The sequence below is a fragment of the Amblyraja radiata genome, chromosome 16 (genome assembly GCF_010909765.2).
Source record: "Amblyraja radiata isolate CabotCenter1 chromosome 16, sAmbRad1.1.pri, whole genome shotgun sequence".
In the NCBI taxonomy this organism is placed as follows: Eukaryota; Metazoa; Chordata; class Chondrichthyes; order Rajiformes; family Rajidae; genus Amblyraja; species Amblyraja radiata.
In genome coordinates this window covers 2,698,938-2,711,924 of record NC_045971.1, presented here as the reverse complement: position 1 = coordinate 2,711,924, position 12,987 = coordinate 2,698,938, and the positions used below count along the sequence as shown (strand labels likewise).

General features: G+C 47.3%; 1 protein-coding gene across 1 annotated transcript in view; it reads left to right on the top strand.

Moving 5' to 3' along the window:
- lasp1 (LIM and SH3 protein 1) overlaps positions 1-12,987 on the top strand; it is a 121,401-nt gene that overhangs the window by 28,686 nt on the left and 79,728 nt on the right. Inside the window, exon 2 of the mRNA XM_033034879.1 lies at positions 10,132-10,226. Coding sequence (XP_032890770.1) covers positions 10,132-10,226 — 95 coding nt within the window. The remainder of the gene's footprint in view (positions 1-10,131; positions 10,227-12,987) is intronic.

Here is a 12,987-nt window from a genome sequence, read left to right as displayed (position 1 = left end):
GCTTGGTGTGAACCCATAACAACAAACTGCATCTCGTAGCGAAAATAGATGGAGAAGTTCGGTTTAGTTTAGAGTCACCGCGTGGAAACTGACTCTTCGGCCCACTGAGTCCACCCTGACCAATGGCCGCCCGCGCAATGGTTGGGTCGAGACCAGCCTCCAGATCAAACCTTCTGAAGAAGAGCCTCATCCCGAAACGTCACCTACTCCAGAGGTGGTGCCTGACTCTCTGAGTTGCTCCAGCATTTTGTGTCTATGTTCGATGTAAACCAGCATCTGCAGTCCCCTCCTGCGCACCCAGGTGGACTTTTAAAGGATTAAACCCTTGAGGACATGGAAGGGAGGAGTCTATATTTCAACATTGGCCTTTCACTGCATTAGTTAAGAAACAAACAATGTGGTGTTTCTAGAAAATGCAAAACGGTTATAAATTGAGCCATTGTGGTTTCCTTTTCAGTTCTCAGTTTTTTTTTAAAAGGACACAAATTGCAGGAGTATCTCAACGGGTCAAGCAGCATCTCTTAAGAGGGACACAAAAAGCTGGAGTAACTCAGTGGGTCAGGCATCATCTCTTAAGGATACAGAAAGCTGGAGTAACTCAGTGGATCAGGCAGCATCTCTTGGGTGGGGGGGGGTGGGTGGGGAAGGAATAGGTGACGTTCTTCAGACTGAGTGTAGTGCGGGGAGGGGGGAAATTGGAAGAGAGTTGGGGGTGGGAGAAAATCTGGCAAGTGACAGGTAGACACAAAATGCTGGAGTCTGAAGAAGGGTCTCGACCCGAAACTCAACAGGACAGGCAGCATCTCTGGAGAGACGGAATGGGTGATGTTTTGGGTCTCGATTTAGTTTTGAAATTATGTGCATATACCCGGGCCCAACTCACCATTCACCCAGGCACGGCCCAGTCGGTCAACGAATTGTCGTCGGGAATTTGTTCCTTATTTGGGAATGGGTCAGTTGGCAACCTTAATGGCCTTTAGTATGTGATGCTTCCAGCCTGGTGAGGAGAGCAACGCTCTGACTGGCTGCGCTATCAATGCCTCTCTTAATTCTATCCCTTCCCTCCTCAGCCTCTGGTGTTCCAGAGAAAACAAATCAAGTTTGCCCAACGTTTCCTTGTAGGGAATATCCGATAATCCTGCTAAACATAGAAACATAGAAAATAGGTGCAGGAGTAGGCTATTCGGCTGTTTGAGCCAGCAGCGCCATTCAATATGATCGTACAAAATCAGTACCCCCTTCCTGGCTTACTCCCGATATCCATTGATTCCGTGAGGCCCCAAAAGCTATGTCCAACTCTCTCTTGAAAACATGTTTTTCAACTAAAAAGTTGAAAGAAAAGACCGTCTTTGTCCTCTCCCTTCTCTCCAGAGATGTTGCCCGACCCACTGAGTCACTCCAGCATTTTGCATCCATCTTCCAGCCTCCTTCACATTCGCCCCCTCCCCCGAGCTAAACCTCCTCTGCCCCCCCCACCCCCCCCTCTCCAAAGCCTTCACATCCTTGCTGTTTTGAGTTGACCAGAGCTGTATACAAATGCTCCACACGGTGGCCTAACTAAAGTTGCACCTAGACTCCCTCACTCGTACTAGGTGCTCGAGATGATGAAGGAAGGAACTGCAGATGCTGGTTTAAACCGAAAATAAACGCAAACAGCTGGGGTAACTCAGCGGGTCAGGCAGCATCTCAGAAAAGGGATAGGTGGCATTTGGGGTCGAGGCCCTCTTAGTTTTAGAGATACAGCCGGTTGGCAGAAGGGCAACCGGGTCCGCGCCGACCAGCGATCCCCGCGCATATTAACACCATGCTACACCCACTAGGGGCAAATTTTTTTTTACATTTACCAAACCAACGAACCTACAAACCTGAGGTAGACAAAAGTGCTGGAGAAACTCAGCGGGTGCAGCAGCATCTATGGAGCGAAGGAAATAGGCGACGTTTCGGGACGAAACCCGGAAGGGTTTCGGCCTGAAACGTTGCCTATTTCCTATAGTGGAGATTGTTCAACTCTACATGGAGCGGAGGTAATAGGCAACGTTTCGGGCCGAAACCCTTCTTTTCTCCAGCAATTTTGTGTACCTTCGATATTCCAGCATCTGCAGTTCCTTTTTGGACAACCTACAAACCTGCACGTCTGTAGCGTTGAGTGTGGGAGGAAACCGAAGATCTCTGAGGAAACCCACGCGGTCACGGGGAGAGCGTACAAACTCCGTGCAGACGTGTACTACCCTTCGTATAAGGGTACACTACCCCTCTTGTAGTATACTGTAATGCCTTCTCTACCGCTCGGTTTACTACATGAAAGATGAAGGAAAAGCTGTGCTGCATGTGATCTCGCACCTCGTTGCATCTTGTGCACCCTGTTCCTTTCTCCCCCTCCCCTCCCCCTTATCCCTCTGGAGCGCGGCCATTACTTTACACGCTCTGTGCGGAGGTGGGTGTTGCTTTAATTGCCAGTGTTCGACTGGAAAGGAGTCATTTTGGTGTCAACTTGTTCTTGGCAGAGAGAGGCTAGATGTTCAGTGAGTGACACTGTGAACAGGGGGAGGTGTACTCTTGGCCCAGTCCGTGGCTTTGGATGCTTGTTGCTGCGGCTTGTTGCTGCGGCCAACTCGAATGCTCTCTCTTTAATGTTAGCACTTGTTCACTTTATTCAGCGCGCAATGTGTTTAGAAACATTGGAAATAGGGGCAGGAGCAGGCCATTCGGCCCTTCGAGCCAGCACTGATCATCCAGAATCAGTACCCCGTTCCTGCTTTTTTTCCCCCCCATATCCCTTGATTCTTTTAGCCCTAACAGCTATATCTGACTCTCTTGAAAACATCCCAGGAATTGGCCTCCACTGCCTTCTGCGGCAGAGAATTCCTCAGATTCACAATGCTCTGGCTGAAAATGTTTTTCCTCATCTCAGTCCTAAATGGCCTTCCCCTTATTCTTAAACTGTGAGCTGCTCATAAGGTCATACTGATAGGAGTAATCTTCAACCGATTCATCCTGGGGAAAAAAGCTTGCGAATGTCTACCATATCTATAGACCTCATTCTGCTCCAATCACTTATGAACTTATGAGTTCCTTTGCAGTGTAGTCATGGTTTTATCATAAGTGATTGGAGCAGAATTAGGCCATTCAGCCCATCAAGTCTACTCTGCCATTCAATCATGGCTGATCTATCTCTCCCTCCTAACCCCATTCTCCTGCCTTCTCCTCATAACCCCTGACACCCGTACTAATCAAGAATCTATCTATCTCTGCCATATAGATAAAGCTGCTGCTCCTTCGGGGGAGGGAATCAAGGAAGCTGGAAGATAAATGCAGAATGCTAGCCTTGTCTTCAGACCCTAGTCTGGAGAAGGGTCTCTGGTCGGGCAGCATCTCTGGAGAGAAGGAATTGAACGAAGCCCACCTTTTCTTTCCAAAAGCCTTAAACTTTTTAGTTTATAATCTTTTCCACTTCTTTATCCCAAAGTTAAATTTAAATAGATAAATACAGAACACAAATTGAAAGGGTGGCGCAGTGGTAGACTTGTTGCCTTATAGTGCCAAAGACCAGGTTCGATCCTGGCTACAGGTGCTCTCTCTACAGAGTGGTGGGGGGGGGGGGGGGGGGGGTTGATTCACAGGTGGGTGGAGTGAGTGACCAAGGCTGGAGGTAAGAAGGAGACAAAATGGTGTCGGGTGAGGAGCAGAGTGAAATGGAAAGCCAGAAGGAGGGATGTGGGTGGAAAGGGACAAAGGGGGAGGGGAATTTCTCCACCGCAAGAAGAATTTAGCAGTGATCAGCTTGCTCAAGAAATCTCTTATCCCCATCAGCATAGTAACATTACCTTCAACACTGCTCCTTGGAACAGCCATTATCTCTCAGCTACAGTTCACAGCTGCACTTAGATAGAATTACAGCACAGAAACATGCTCTTTGATACATTTGGACCGCAGCCACTGTTTATTCTCCACATTAAAGTCCTCCATCACATTTAATCGAAACTTAAAGGGCACATGCACACACTAACCTGCATTTATTGGACATTTATTCACACGGTTAGAATGTCCCACAATGATTCACAAGGACATTTCCTTGATTGTTTCCTAATCATTAAGGGTGGCACAGTGGCGAAGGGGTAGATTTGCTGCCTTACAGTACTTACAGCGCCAGAGACCAGGGTTCGATCCCGACTACGGGTGCTGTTTGTACGGAATTTGTACGTTCTTCCTGTGACCTGCGTGGGTTTTCCCTGAGATCTCTGGTTTCCTTCCACGCTCCAAAGATGTACAGGTTTGTAGGTTAATTGGCTTGATATGAATGTAAAGATTGTCCCTAGTGTGTGTAGGGTAGTGTTCTTCTTGTTCTTGGTTCTTGGTTTCTTGGTCCTCCAAAATATTCCAAATGGAATTTAAACTGGAGGTGGTGAAGGGAGGGTTTAAGCCAGAAAGTGTTATTGGGAAGAAAGAGCTACTTTAAATGTAGTTGCATCTGGTTGGGTAACTATAGTTGGGTGGAGATTATTCCATGCTTTAATTGTGCGGGGGAAGAACAAATTGCTGTATACATCTGTCTTTGTAGCTGGGATCACAAATTGGATCGAATGCCCTCGTCTGCTCCTAATTGGTTTGGGTTTGGTGTAGGTCTTAATGTGCAGTCGGCGTGGGCTTGGTGGGATGAAGGGCCTGTTTCCACGCTGTATCTCTAAACTAGCCTTGTCTTCAGACCCTAGTCTGGAGAAAGGTCTCGACCTGGAATGTCACTTATTCCTTCTCTCCAGAGATGCTGCCTGTCCCGCTGAGTTATTCCAGCTTTTTTTGTGTGTCTTCGGTTTAAACCAGCATCTGCAGTTCCTTCCTACGCTAAATGAAACTGGACCCATGCCAGTGTTTGTGCTTCACATTAAAGTCCCCCTCCATCACTCTTTGTCTAACCCTAAAGTCCACATGCCACACACCAACTTGCATCTGTAGATCATTTATTAAGCACAGTTTAAAATGTCCCACAACAATTCACAAAGACAGAGTCGAGCTAACACAGGACTGAGTTCTCTGCTTGTACACACATGCAACGTTATAAAGCGATGGAAGGTTTGTACAGTACAGCGTTTCACATCCTTATCAAAGGTCACCGCGTCTTTGCACACAGGGAGATGTAATGGCATTTAGATTCAGCAGCACACGGACAGAAAGTTAGCATAATGATAATGTTTTATTCATTTCTAACCTGCACAGAAATACATAGGCCTCCAGAGCGGGGACCTACCTTAATAAATGATTCATGATATTACTTTGACTGAAGCTGAAATTTCCAGTCCCTTGGGTTCAGCGGCAACACACACTGGCCCAGATGAGCAAGAAAGGCCCCCACGGTGTCTATGGGAATATTCAGGCTTTTATACGTCTATGGCCACTCTCCTCCAGTCCGCCTCGATCTACCTGATCTCTCGGTTGCCAAACACTTTAATTCTTCTTCCCACACTGATCTTTCTGTCCTGGGCTGCCTCCGTTGTCAGAGTGAGGCCCAGCGCAAATTGGAGGAACAGCACCTCGTATTTCGCTTGGGCAGCTTACATCCCAGCGGTATGAATACTGATATCTCTAACGTCAAGTAACCCTTGTAACCCTGTCCCTCCATCCCTCCCCCAGCTGCAACACCGTCCTGTTGAGTCTCATTGACTGTAACTCATTTTCACCTAGCTCACAGCTATCAATGGCCTAGAAACATAGAAACATAGAAAATAGGTGCAGGAGTAGGCCATTCGGCCCTTCGAGCCTGCACCGCCATTCAATATGATCATGGCTGATCATCCAACTCAGTATCCCATCCCTGCCTTCTCTCCATACCCCCTCATCCCTTTAGCCACAAGGGCCACATCTAACTCCCTCTTAAATACAGCCAACGAACTGTGGCCTCAACTACCTTCTGTGGCAGAGAATTCCACAGATTCACCACTCTCTGTGTGAAAAATGTTTTCCTCATCTCGGTCCTAAAAGATTTCCCCTTTATCCTTAAACTGTGACCCCTTGTCCTGGACTTCCCCAACATCGGGAACAATCTTCCTGCATCTAGCCTGTCCAACCCCTTAAGAATTTTGTAAGTTTCTATAAGATCCCCCCTCAATCTTCTAAATTCTAGCGAGTACAAACCGAGTCTATCCAGTCTTTCTTCATATGAAAGTCCTGACATCCCAGGAATCAGTCTGGTGAACCTTCTCTGTACTCCCTCTATGGCCTGTTACCTATATCATCGTCACTTTTTTTTTGTTGCATATCTTTCATTAATTTGTTCTATATCCGTCTATATCTCTCGTTTCCCTTTCCCCCGACTCTCCGTCTGAAGAAGGATCTTGACCCGAAAAGTCGCCTATTCTATTTCTCCAGAGATGCCGTTTGGCCCGCAGAGTTGCTCCAACTTTTTGAGTCTATCTTTGGTTTAAACCAGCATCTGCAGTTCCTTCCTACACAACACTGTTCCTTGTCATATAAACCTATGCTTGGTCATAGAATCTTAGAGCTATAGAGGTTAGAAACAGGCCCTTTGGCACAACCTGTGGATGCTGACTAATATTGGGCTAGTTCCATTTGCCTGCATTTGGCCCATATCCTTCCAAACCCATCCTAACCACATGTCTGTCCAAGTGTTTAGTTTTGCTTCAGTTTGATTTGGAGATACGGCATGTAAACAGACTCTCTGGCCCACAGATACCACACCGACCCAACAATCCACACACACCAGCACTGTCCTACACACTAGGGCCAATTTACAATTTTTTACGGAAGCCAATTAACCTACAAACCCACACGTCTTTGAAATGTGGAAGGAAACTGGAGCTCCCGGAGAAAACCCACACTGGTCACTGGGAGAACGTACAAACTTCATACAGACAATACCCATAGCCTGAATAGGATCGAAACAGTGCCTCTGGGAGAACTAGAGGGAGTACAGAGAAGGTTCACCAGACTGATTCCTGGGATGTCAGGACTTTCATATGAAGAAAGACTGGATAGACTCGGCTTGTACTCGCTAGAATTTAGAAGATTGAGGGGGGATCTTATAGAAACGTACAAAATTCTTAAGGGGTTGGACAGGCTAGATGCAGGAAGATTGTTCCCGATGTTGGGGAAGTCCAGGACAAGGGGTCACAGTTTAAGGATAAGGGAGAAATCTTTTAGATGAGGAAAACCTTTTTCACACAGAGAATGGTGAATCTGTGGAATTCTCTGCCACAGAAGGTAGTTGAGGCCAGTTCATTGGCTATATTTAAGAGGGAGTTAGATGTGGCCCTTGTGGCTAAAGGGATCAGGGGGTATGGAGAGAAGGCAGGTACAGGATACTGAGTTGGATGATCAGGCATGATCATATTGAATGGCGGTGCAGGCTTGAAGGGCCGAATGGCCTACTCCTGCACCTATTTTCTATGTTTCTATGCAAGGCGGCTACTCTACCTCTGTGCCACCCTTAAGTCATAGTTGTATCCACTTCTACAGCTTCCTCTGGCAGCTCGTTCCAGATATGGACAAGGAAATAAATTGACTTTGAGCTTGCTTTTAATTTGCCTCCCCCCTCTCATCGTAAGCCTGTGGCCTCTCATTTTGGAACCCTCTACCCCGGAAAGAACAGTGAGCGTTCACGTTATGTATGCCCCCCTCGGTCTTGTACACCTCAATAAGGGGCGGTCATGGTGGCGCAGCGGTAGAGTTGCTGCCTTACAATAAATGCAGCGCCGGAGACCCGGGTTCGATCCCGACTAGATAGATAGATATAGATATGCCATTTATTGTCACTATACATGTACAATGAGATTAAAAGCAGCTCGTACTCAGTGCAGACGTATAATTTAGTACAAAAAACAAGAAACAGAAAACAAAACAAGGGGGGGGGGGGGGAATAGGTGCACAATTCTGCGGCGCTATATACATATCTATAAAGGCAAAATGGTGAAGGATGAATAGGTAGTATTCTTAGGCAGATTTTTAAAGTTATATTAAAATATTAAAAATTATTTAAAAAATATTAAAAATTACAATTACAATACATATTACAGTTCCAAATTTCAGTACGTGGATGGAGTAGATGGAAGTCCGGGTGTTGGGCTGTGAAGTCAGTGCATGTGTGAGTTAAGAGTAGTTATGACTTTCGGAAAACAACTGTTCCTGAGTCTATTTGTCCTAGTTTTGATGCACCTATAGCGCCTTCCAGAGGGCAGCAGGTCGAACAGTCCAAACGCAGGATGGGAGCTGTCCTTGATGATATTCTTTGCCCTGCTAAGGCAGCGGGAGGTGTAAATATCCATCAGGGAGGGGAGAGGGCAACCAATGCATCTTCTGTGCTGTCCTAGTTACCCTCTGAAGCCTCTCCCTGTCTGCCATGGTGCAGCTGCCGTACCATGCTGCAATGCAGTATGTCAGCAGGCTCTCGATGGACGAGCGGTAGAAGGTCAGCAGCAGGTTAGAGTCCGGGTTGTGCTTCCTGGGGGGAGAAAGATGGAAAAGAGAGGCCTGGGAGGAATAAAGCCCCCCCCCCCCCCCAAGAGGTGGCACAGTAGTAGAGTTGCTGCCTCACAGTGCCAAAGACCCGGGTTCAATCCTTGTATGCAGGTTAATTGGCTTGGCAAATGTAAAAATTGTCCCCAGTGTGTGTCGGATCGTGCTAGTGGCCGGGGATCGCTGGCCGGCGCGGACCCGATGGGCCGAAGGGACTGTTTCCGCGGTGTATCTCTAAACTAAACGTACAAAGCTGTCCTCCGCTCGATCTTCTGTGCTCAAGAGATAAACATTGTAAACCATCCACCCTCTCGCTACGACTGAAGCCTGCAAGTCCTGACCTGCATCCTCTGGTCCCATATCCATTTGATTTGTGTCGAGACATTAACATCATTGTCGTACAAGTACACCGGGCAAATCTCAACCGGCAAGGCGCTGTTGTAGACAGTGAAGGATGACCAGGGCAGCCGTTACAATTTACCACTCACTTGTGGATGTTCTTGTTGATAGTTTGCAGTGTAGGACTAAATTGGGACACCCCGGGGAAAACCCACCCAGGTCACGGGGAGAACGTACAAACTCCGTACAGACAAGTACCTGTAGTCGGGATTGAACCCGGGTCTTTGGCATTCTGGAATTCTCTGCCACAGAAGGTAGTTGAGGCAGCAACTCTACCACTGTGCCACCTCTTTGGGGGGGAGGGGGGGGGGGGGGCGTCTTTATTCCTCCCAGGCCTCTCTTTTCCATCTTTCTCCCCCCTCCCCCTCCTCTCCACACTCCGATCAGTCAGAAGAAGGTTCGTGACTCTAAACGTCACCTGTCCATTCCCTCCAGTGATGTGCTTTCTATCTAGCTGAATTATCTGCATCTTGTCAAACCACAGGCAAAGACATGAGTATATAAATATAACGTGCGTGTCTATGATTCACTACCTGTTTTGTGGCTGTAACTCCCATACAGTTTGCATGCAGATCAGTGTCTTGTTACATTATGTTCAGGGCTTTGCATTCGATTGACCCCGGGACTGGCAGATCTATATAAAGAATTATTCCCTTATCGTCTATCTGTACACTGTCAATGGCTCGGTTGTAATCATGTATTGTCTTTCCGCTGACTGGTTGGCACGCAACAAAAGCTTTTCACTGTACCTCGGTAGACTAGACTCAGAGAGCCTCGTCACAGAACTTGGAACAGTACAGCATGGGAGCAGGCCCTTCGGCCCACAATGTCTGTGCTGAACATGAGGCCAAGTTAAACTATCCTCCTCTCTCCTGCGTGTGATCAATAGACAATAGGTGCAGGAGTAGGCCATTCGGCCCTTCGAACCAGCACCGCCATTCACTGTGATCATGGCCGATCATCCCAAATCAGTACCCAGTTCCTGCCTTCTCCCCATATCCCCTGAATCCGCTATTTTTAAGAGCCCTACCTAGCTCTCTCTTGAAAGCATCCAGAGAACCGGCCTCCACCACCCTCTGTGAGGCAGAGAATTCCACAGACTCGCCACTCTCTGTGAGAAAAGGTGTTTCCTCGTCTCTTGTGTCTACCTGCAGTTGAATTAGCTGTAACTAAATTGGGGAATGGTTGAGTATATTTGTTTTTTGGTGGGGGAAGGGGGTATCCCACGACGATCGTTAACAACATTTTTATTTTCTGCTCCTCTTCTAGTTCTGGCATAAAGCATGCTTCCAATGTGAAACCTGCAAAATGACTTTAAACATGAAGAATTACAAAGGATACGATAAGAAGCCTTACTGCAATGCGTAAGTACCTGTGCCCTCTGCCTGGCCTGTTGGCACCTCTGCTTACGAGCGAGCGAGCGTGTCGCACTCACCTGAACCCACGTGCCGACCCTGAACAGTTATTTTACCGTTGAAGTCGGGAGGTGCGGTGTACAAAAGGGTGGTGAATCTGTGGAATTCATTGCCGCGGAAGGCTGTGGACATTTTAACGGTAGAGATAAGGCAGAGAATGCTGCTTCATCTTCTTCTTGTGCACAGCCTAAAGTTGTAGGTCAACTTGTTCTATTTGGTGGTAGACAAAAGTGCTGGGGAAACTCAGCGGGTGCAGCAGCATCTATGGAGCGAAGGAAATAGGCAACGTTTCGGGACGAAACCCGGAAGGGTTTCGTCCCGAAACGTTGCCTATTTCCTATAGTGGAGATTGTTCAACTCTTTGCATGGAGCGGAGGAAATAGGCAACGTCGCCTATTTCCTTCGCTCCAAAGATGCTGCTGCACCCGCTGAGTTTCTCCAGCACTTTTGTCTACCTTCGATTTTCCAGCATCTGCAGTTCCTTCTTAAACACTTGTTCTATTTGATCTTGCTTGTGGACGTTGGGTCGATTGCATTACTCGAAGCAGGGTGGGCCACGTGAAGGTTGCAGTCTCACACCCCAGGGTGCTGCTTACATTTTATGTCTGTGATTATGCCATTGGACTTGAAGCCTGACGTGGGAATGGGCCGCCGGGCAGATGGAGTGAAAGGTCAAAGAATGTGCTCAAAAAGGTTTACAAGGTTTACAGGCTAGATGCAGGAAGATTGTTCCCGATGTTGGGGGAAGTCCAGGACAAGGGGTCACAGTTTAAGGATAAAGGGGAAATCTTTTAGGACTGAGATGAGAAAACATTTTTCACACAGAGAGTGGTGAATCTCTGGAATTCTCTGCCACAGAAGGTAGTTGAGGCCACAGTTCATTGGCTATATTTAAGAGGAAGTTAGATGTGGCCCTTGTGGCTAAAGGGATCAGGGGGTATGGAGAGAAGGCAGGTACGGGATACTGAGTTGGATGATCAGCCATGATCATATTGAATGGCGGTGCATGCTCGAAGGGCCAAATTTTCTGAGGGATTACTGAGGGATATTATTTTCCCTTAGTAATTTTCTTCTCTCGTACCGTTTATTCGTTGATGTTATAAAGGAAATGTTTTTGTTTTAATTCCACCTGACCTTTTTATCACCTAATAATCTCTGCATATTTTCCAAGCAGGGAGTTGCTGTGATCCTGAATACACTTCCTGCTGAAAGCAGCTACATCAGGAATTTACAAAAACGTGATTAAAAAAAATAGCAAGGAGTTAGACACAAAGCTGGAGTAACTCGGTGAGGACAGGCAGCATCTCTGGAGAGAAGGAGTGAGTGGGTGTCGTTTTGGGTTGACAGGGCTCATGGATCTCCATTATGGGCCTGGATAGAGTGGATGTGGAGAGGATGTTTCCATGTGTGGGAGAGCCTAGGACCGGAGGCCATGGCCTCTGAGTGGAATTATGCCATTCGGCCCATCGAGTCTACTCCACCATTCAAGCATGGCTGATCTATCTCTCCCTCCTAACCCCATTCTCCAGCCTTCGCCTCATAACCCCGACGCCTGCACTAATCAAGAATCTGTCAATCTCCGCCTTAAAAAATATCCGTTGACTTGGCCTCCGTGGCCAACATTGTTCCCGATGTTGGGGAAGTCCAGAACAAGGGGTCACAGTTTAAGGATAAGGGGGAAATCTTTTAGGACCGAGATGAGAAAAACATTTTCACACAGAGAGTGGTAAATCTCTGGAACTCTCTGCCACAGAAGGTAGTTGAGGCCAGTTAATTAAATTAAACTAAATTTCTTTATTTATATAGCACATTTTGAGTCAACTTGCATTGACCCCAAAGTGCTTCACATAATTACATCCACACACACAGGCAAAGGTGGGTGAAGTGTCTTGCCCAAGGACACACACAGGCAAAGGTGGGTGAAGTGTCTTGCCCAAGGACACAACGACAGTATGCACTCCAAGCGGGATTCGAACCAGCTACCTTCCGGTTGCCAGCCGAACACTTAGCCCATTGTGCCATCATTGGCTATATTTAAGAGGGAGTTAGATGTGGTCCTTGTGGCTAAAGGTATCAGGGGGTATGGAGAGAAGGCAGGTACAGGATACTGAGTTGGATGATCAGCCATGATCATATTGAATGGCGGTGCAGGCTTGAAGGGCCGAATGGCCTACTCCTGCACCTATTTTCTATGTTTCTATGGCCGTCTTTGGTAATGCATCCCACAGATGCACCACCCTCTGACTAAAGAAGGGTGGCTGGCAGCTACACTTTGACAGCTCCTCTGGCAGCTTGTTCCATGCACCCACCATCCTTTGTGTAAAAAAAAAAAGTTGCCTCTGGGGTTCTGAGAAATTCTTTCTTCTCTAACCGGGGTACTGATTGGGGATGATCAGCCATGACCACATTGAATGGCCGTGTTGGCTCGAAGGGCCGAATGGCCTACTCCTGCACCTGTTGTCTATTGTCACCGTAAACCCCACTCCTCTGTTTCATGATTGCTCTGCTCTGGGTAAAAGACCCTTCATTTCCCCAATCTATTCCTCTCATGGATTTTATACCCCTCTAAAATATCACCCTTCATCCTCCATTGCACCAGCCTGTACAAATCTCTCCCTACAGCTCAGGCCCTCGAGCTCTGTCAACATCCTGGGAAATCTTCTCAGCGCTCTTTCCAGCTTAACGGCATCATTCCTTAAAAAAGGGTGAC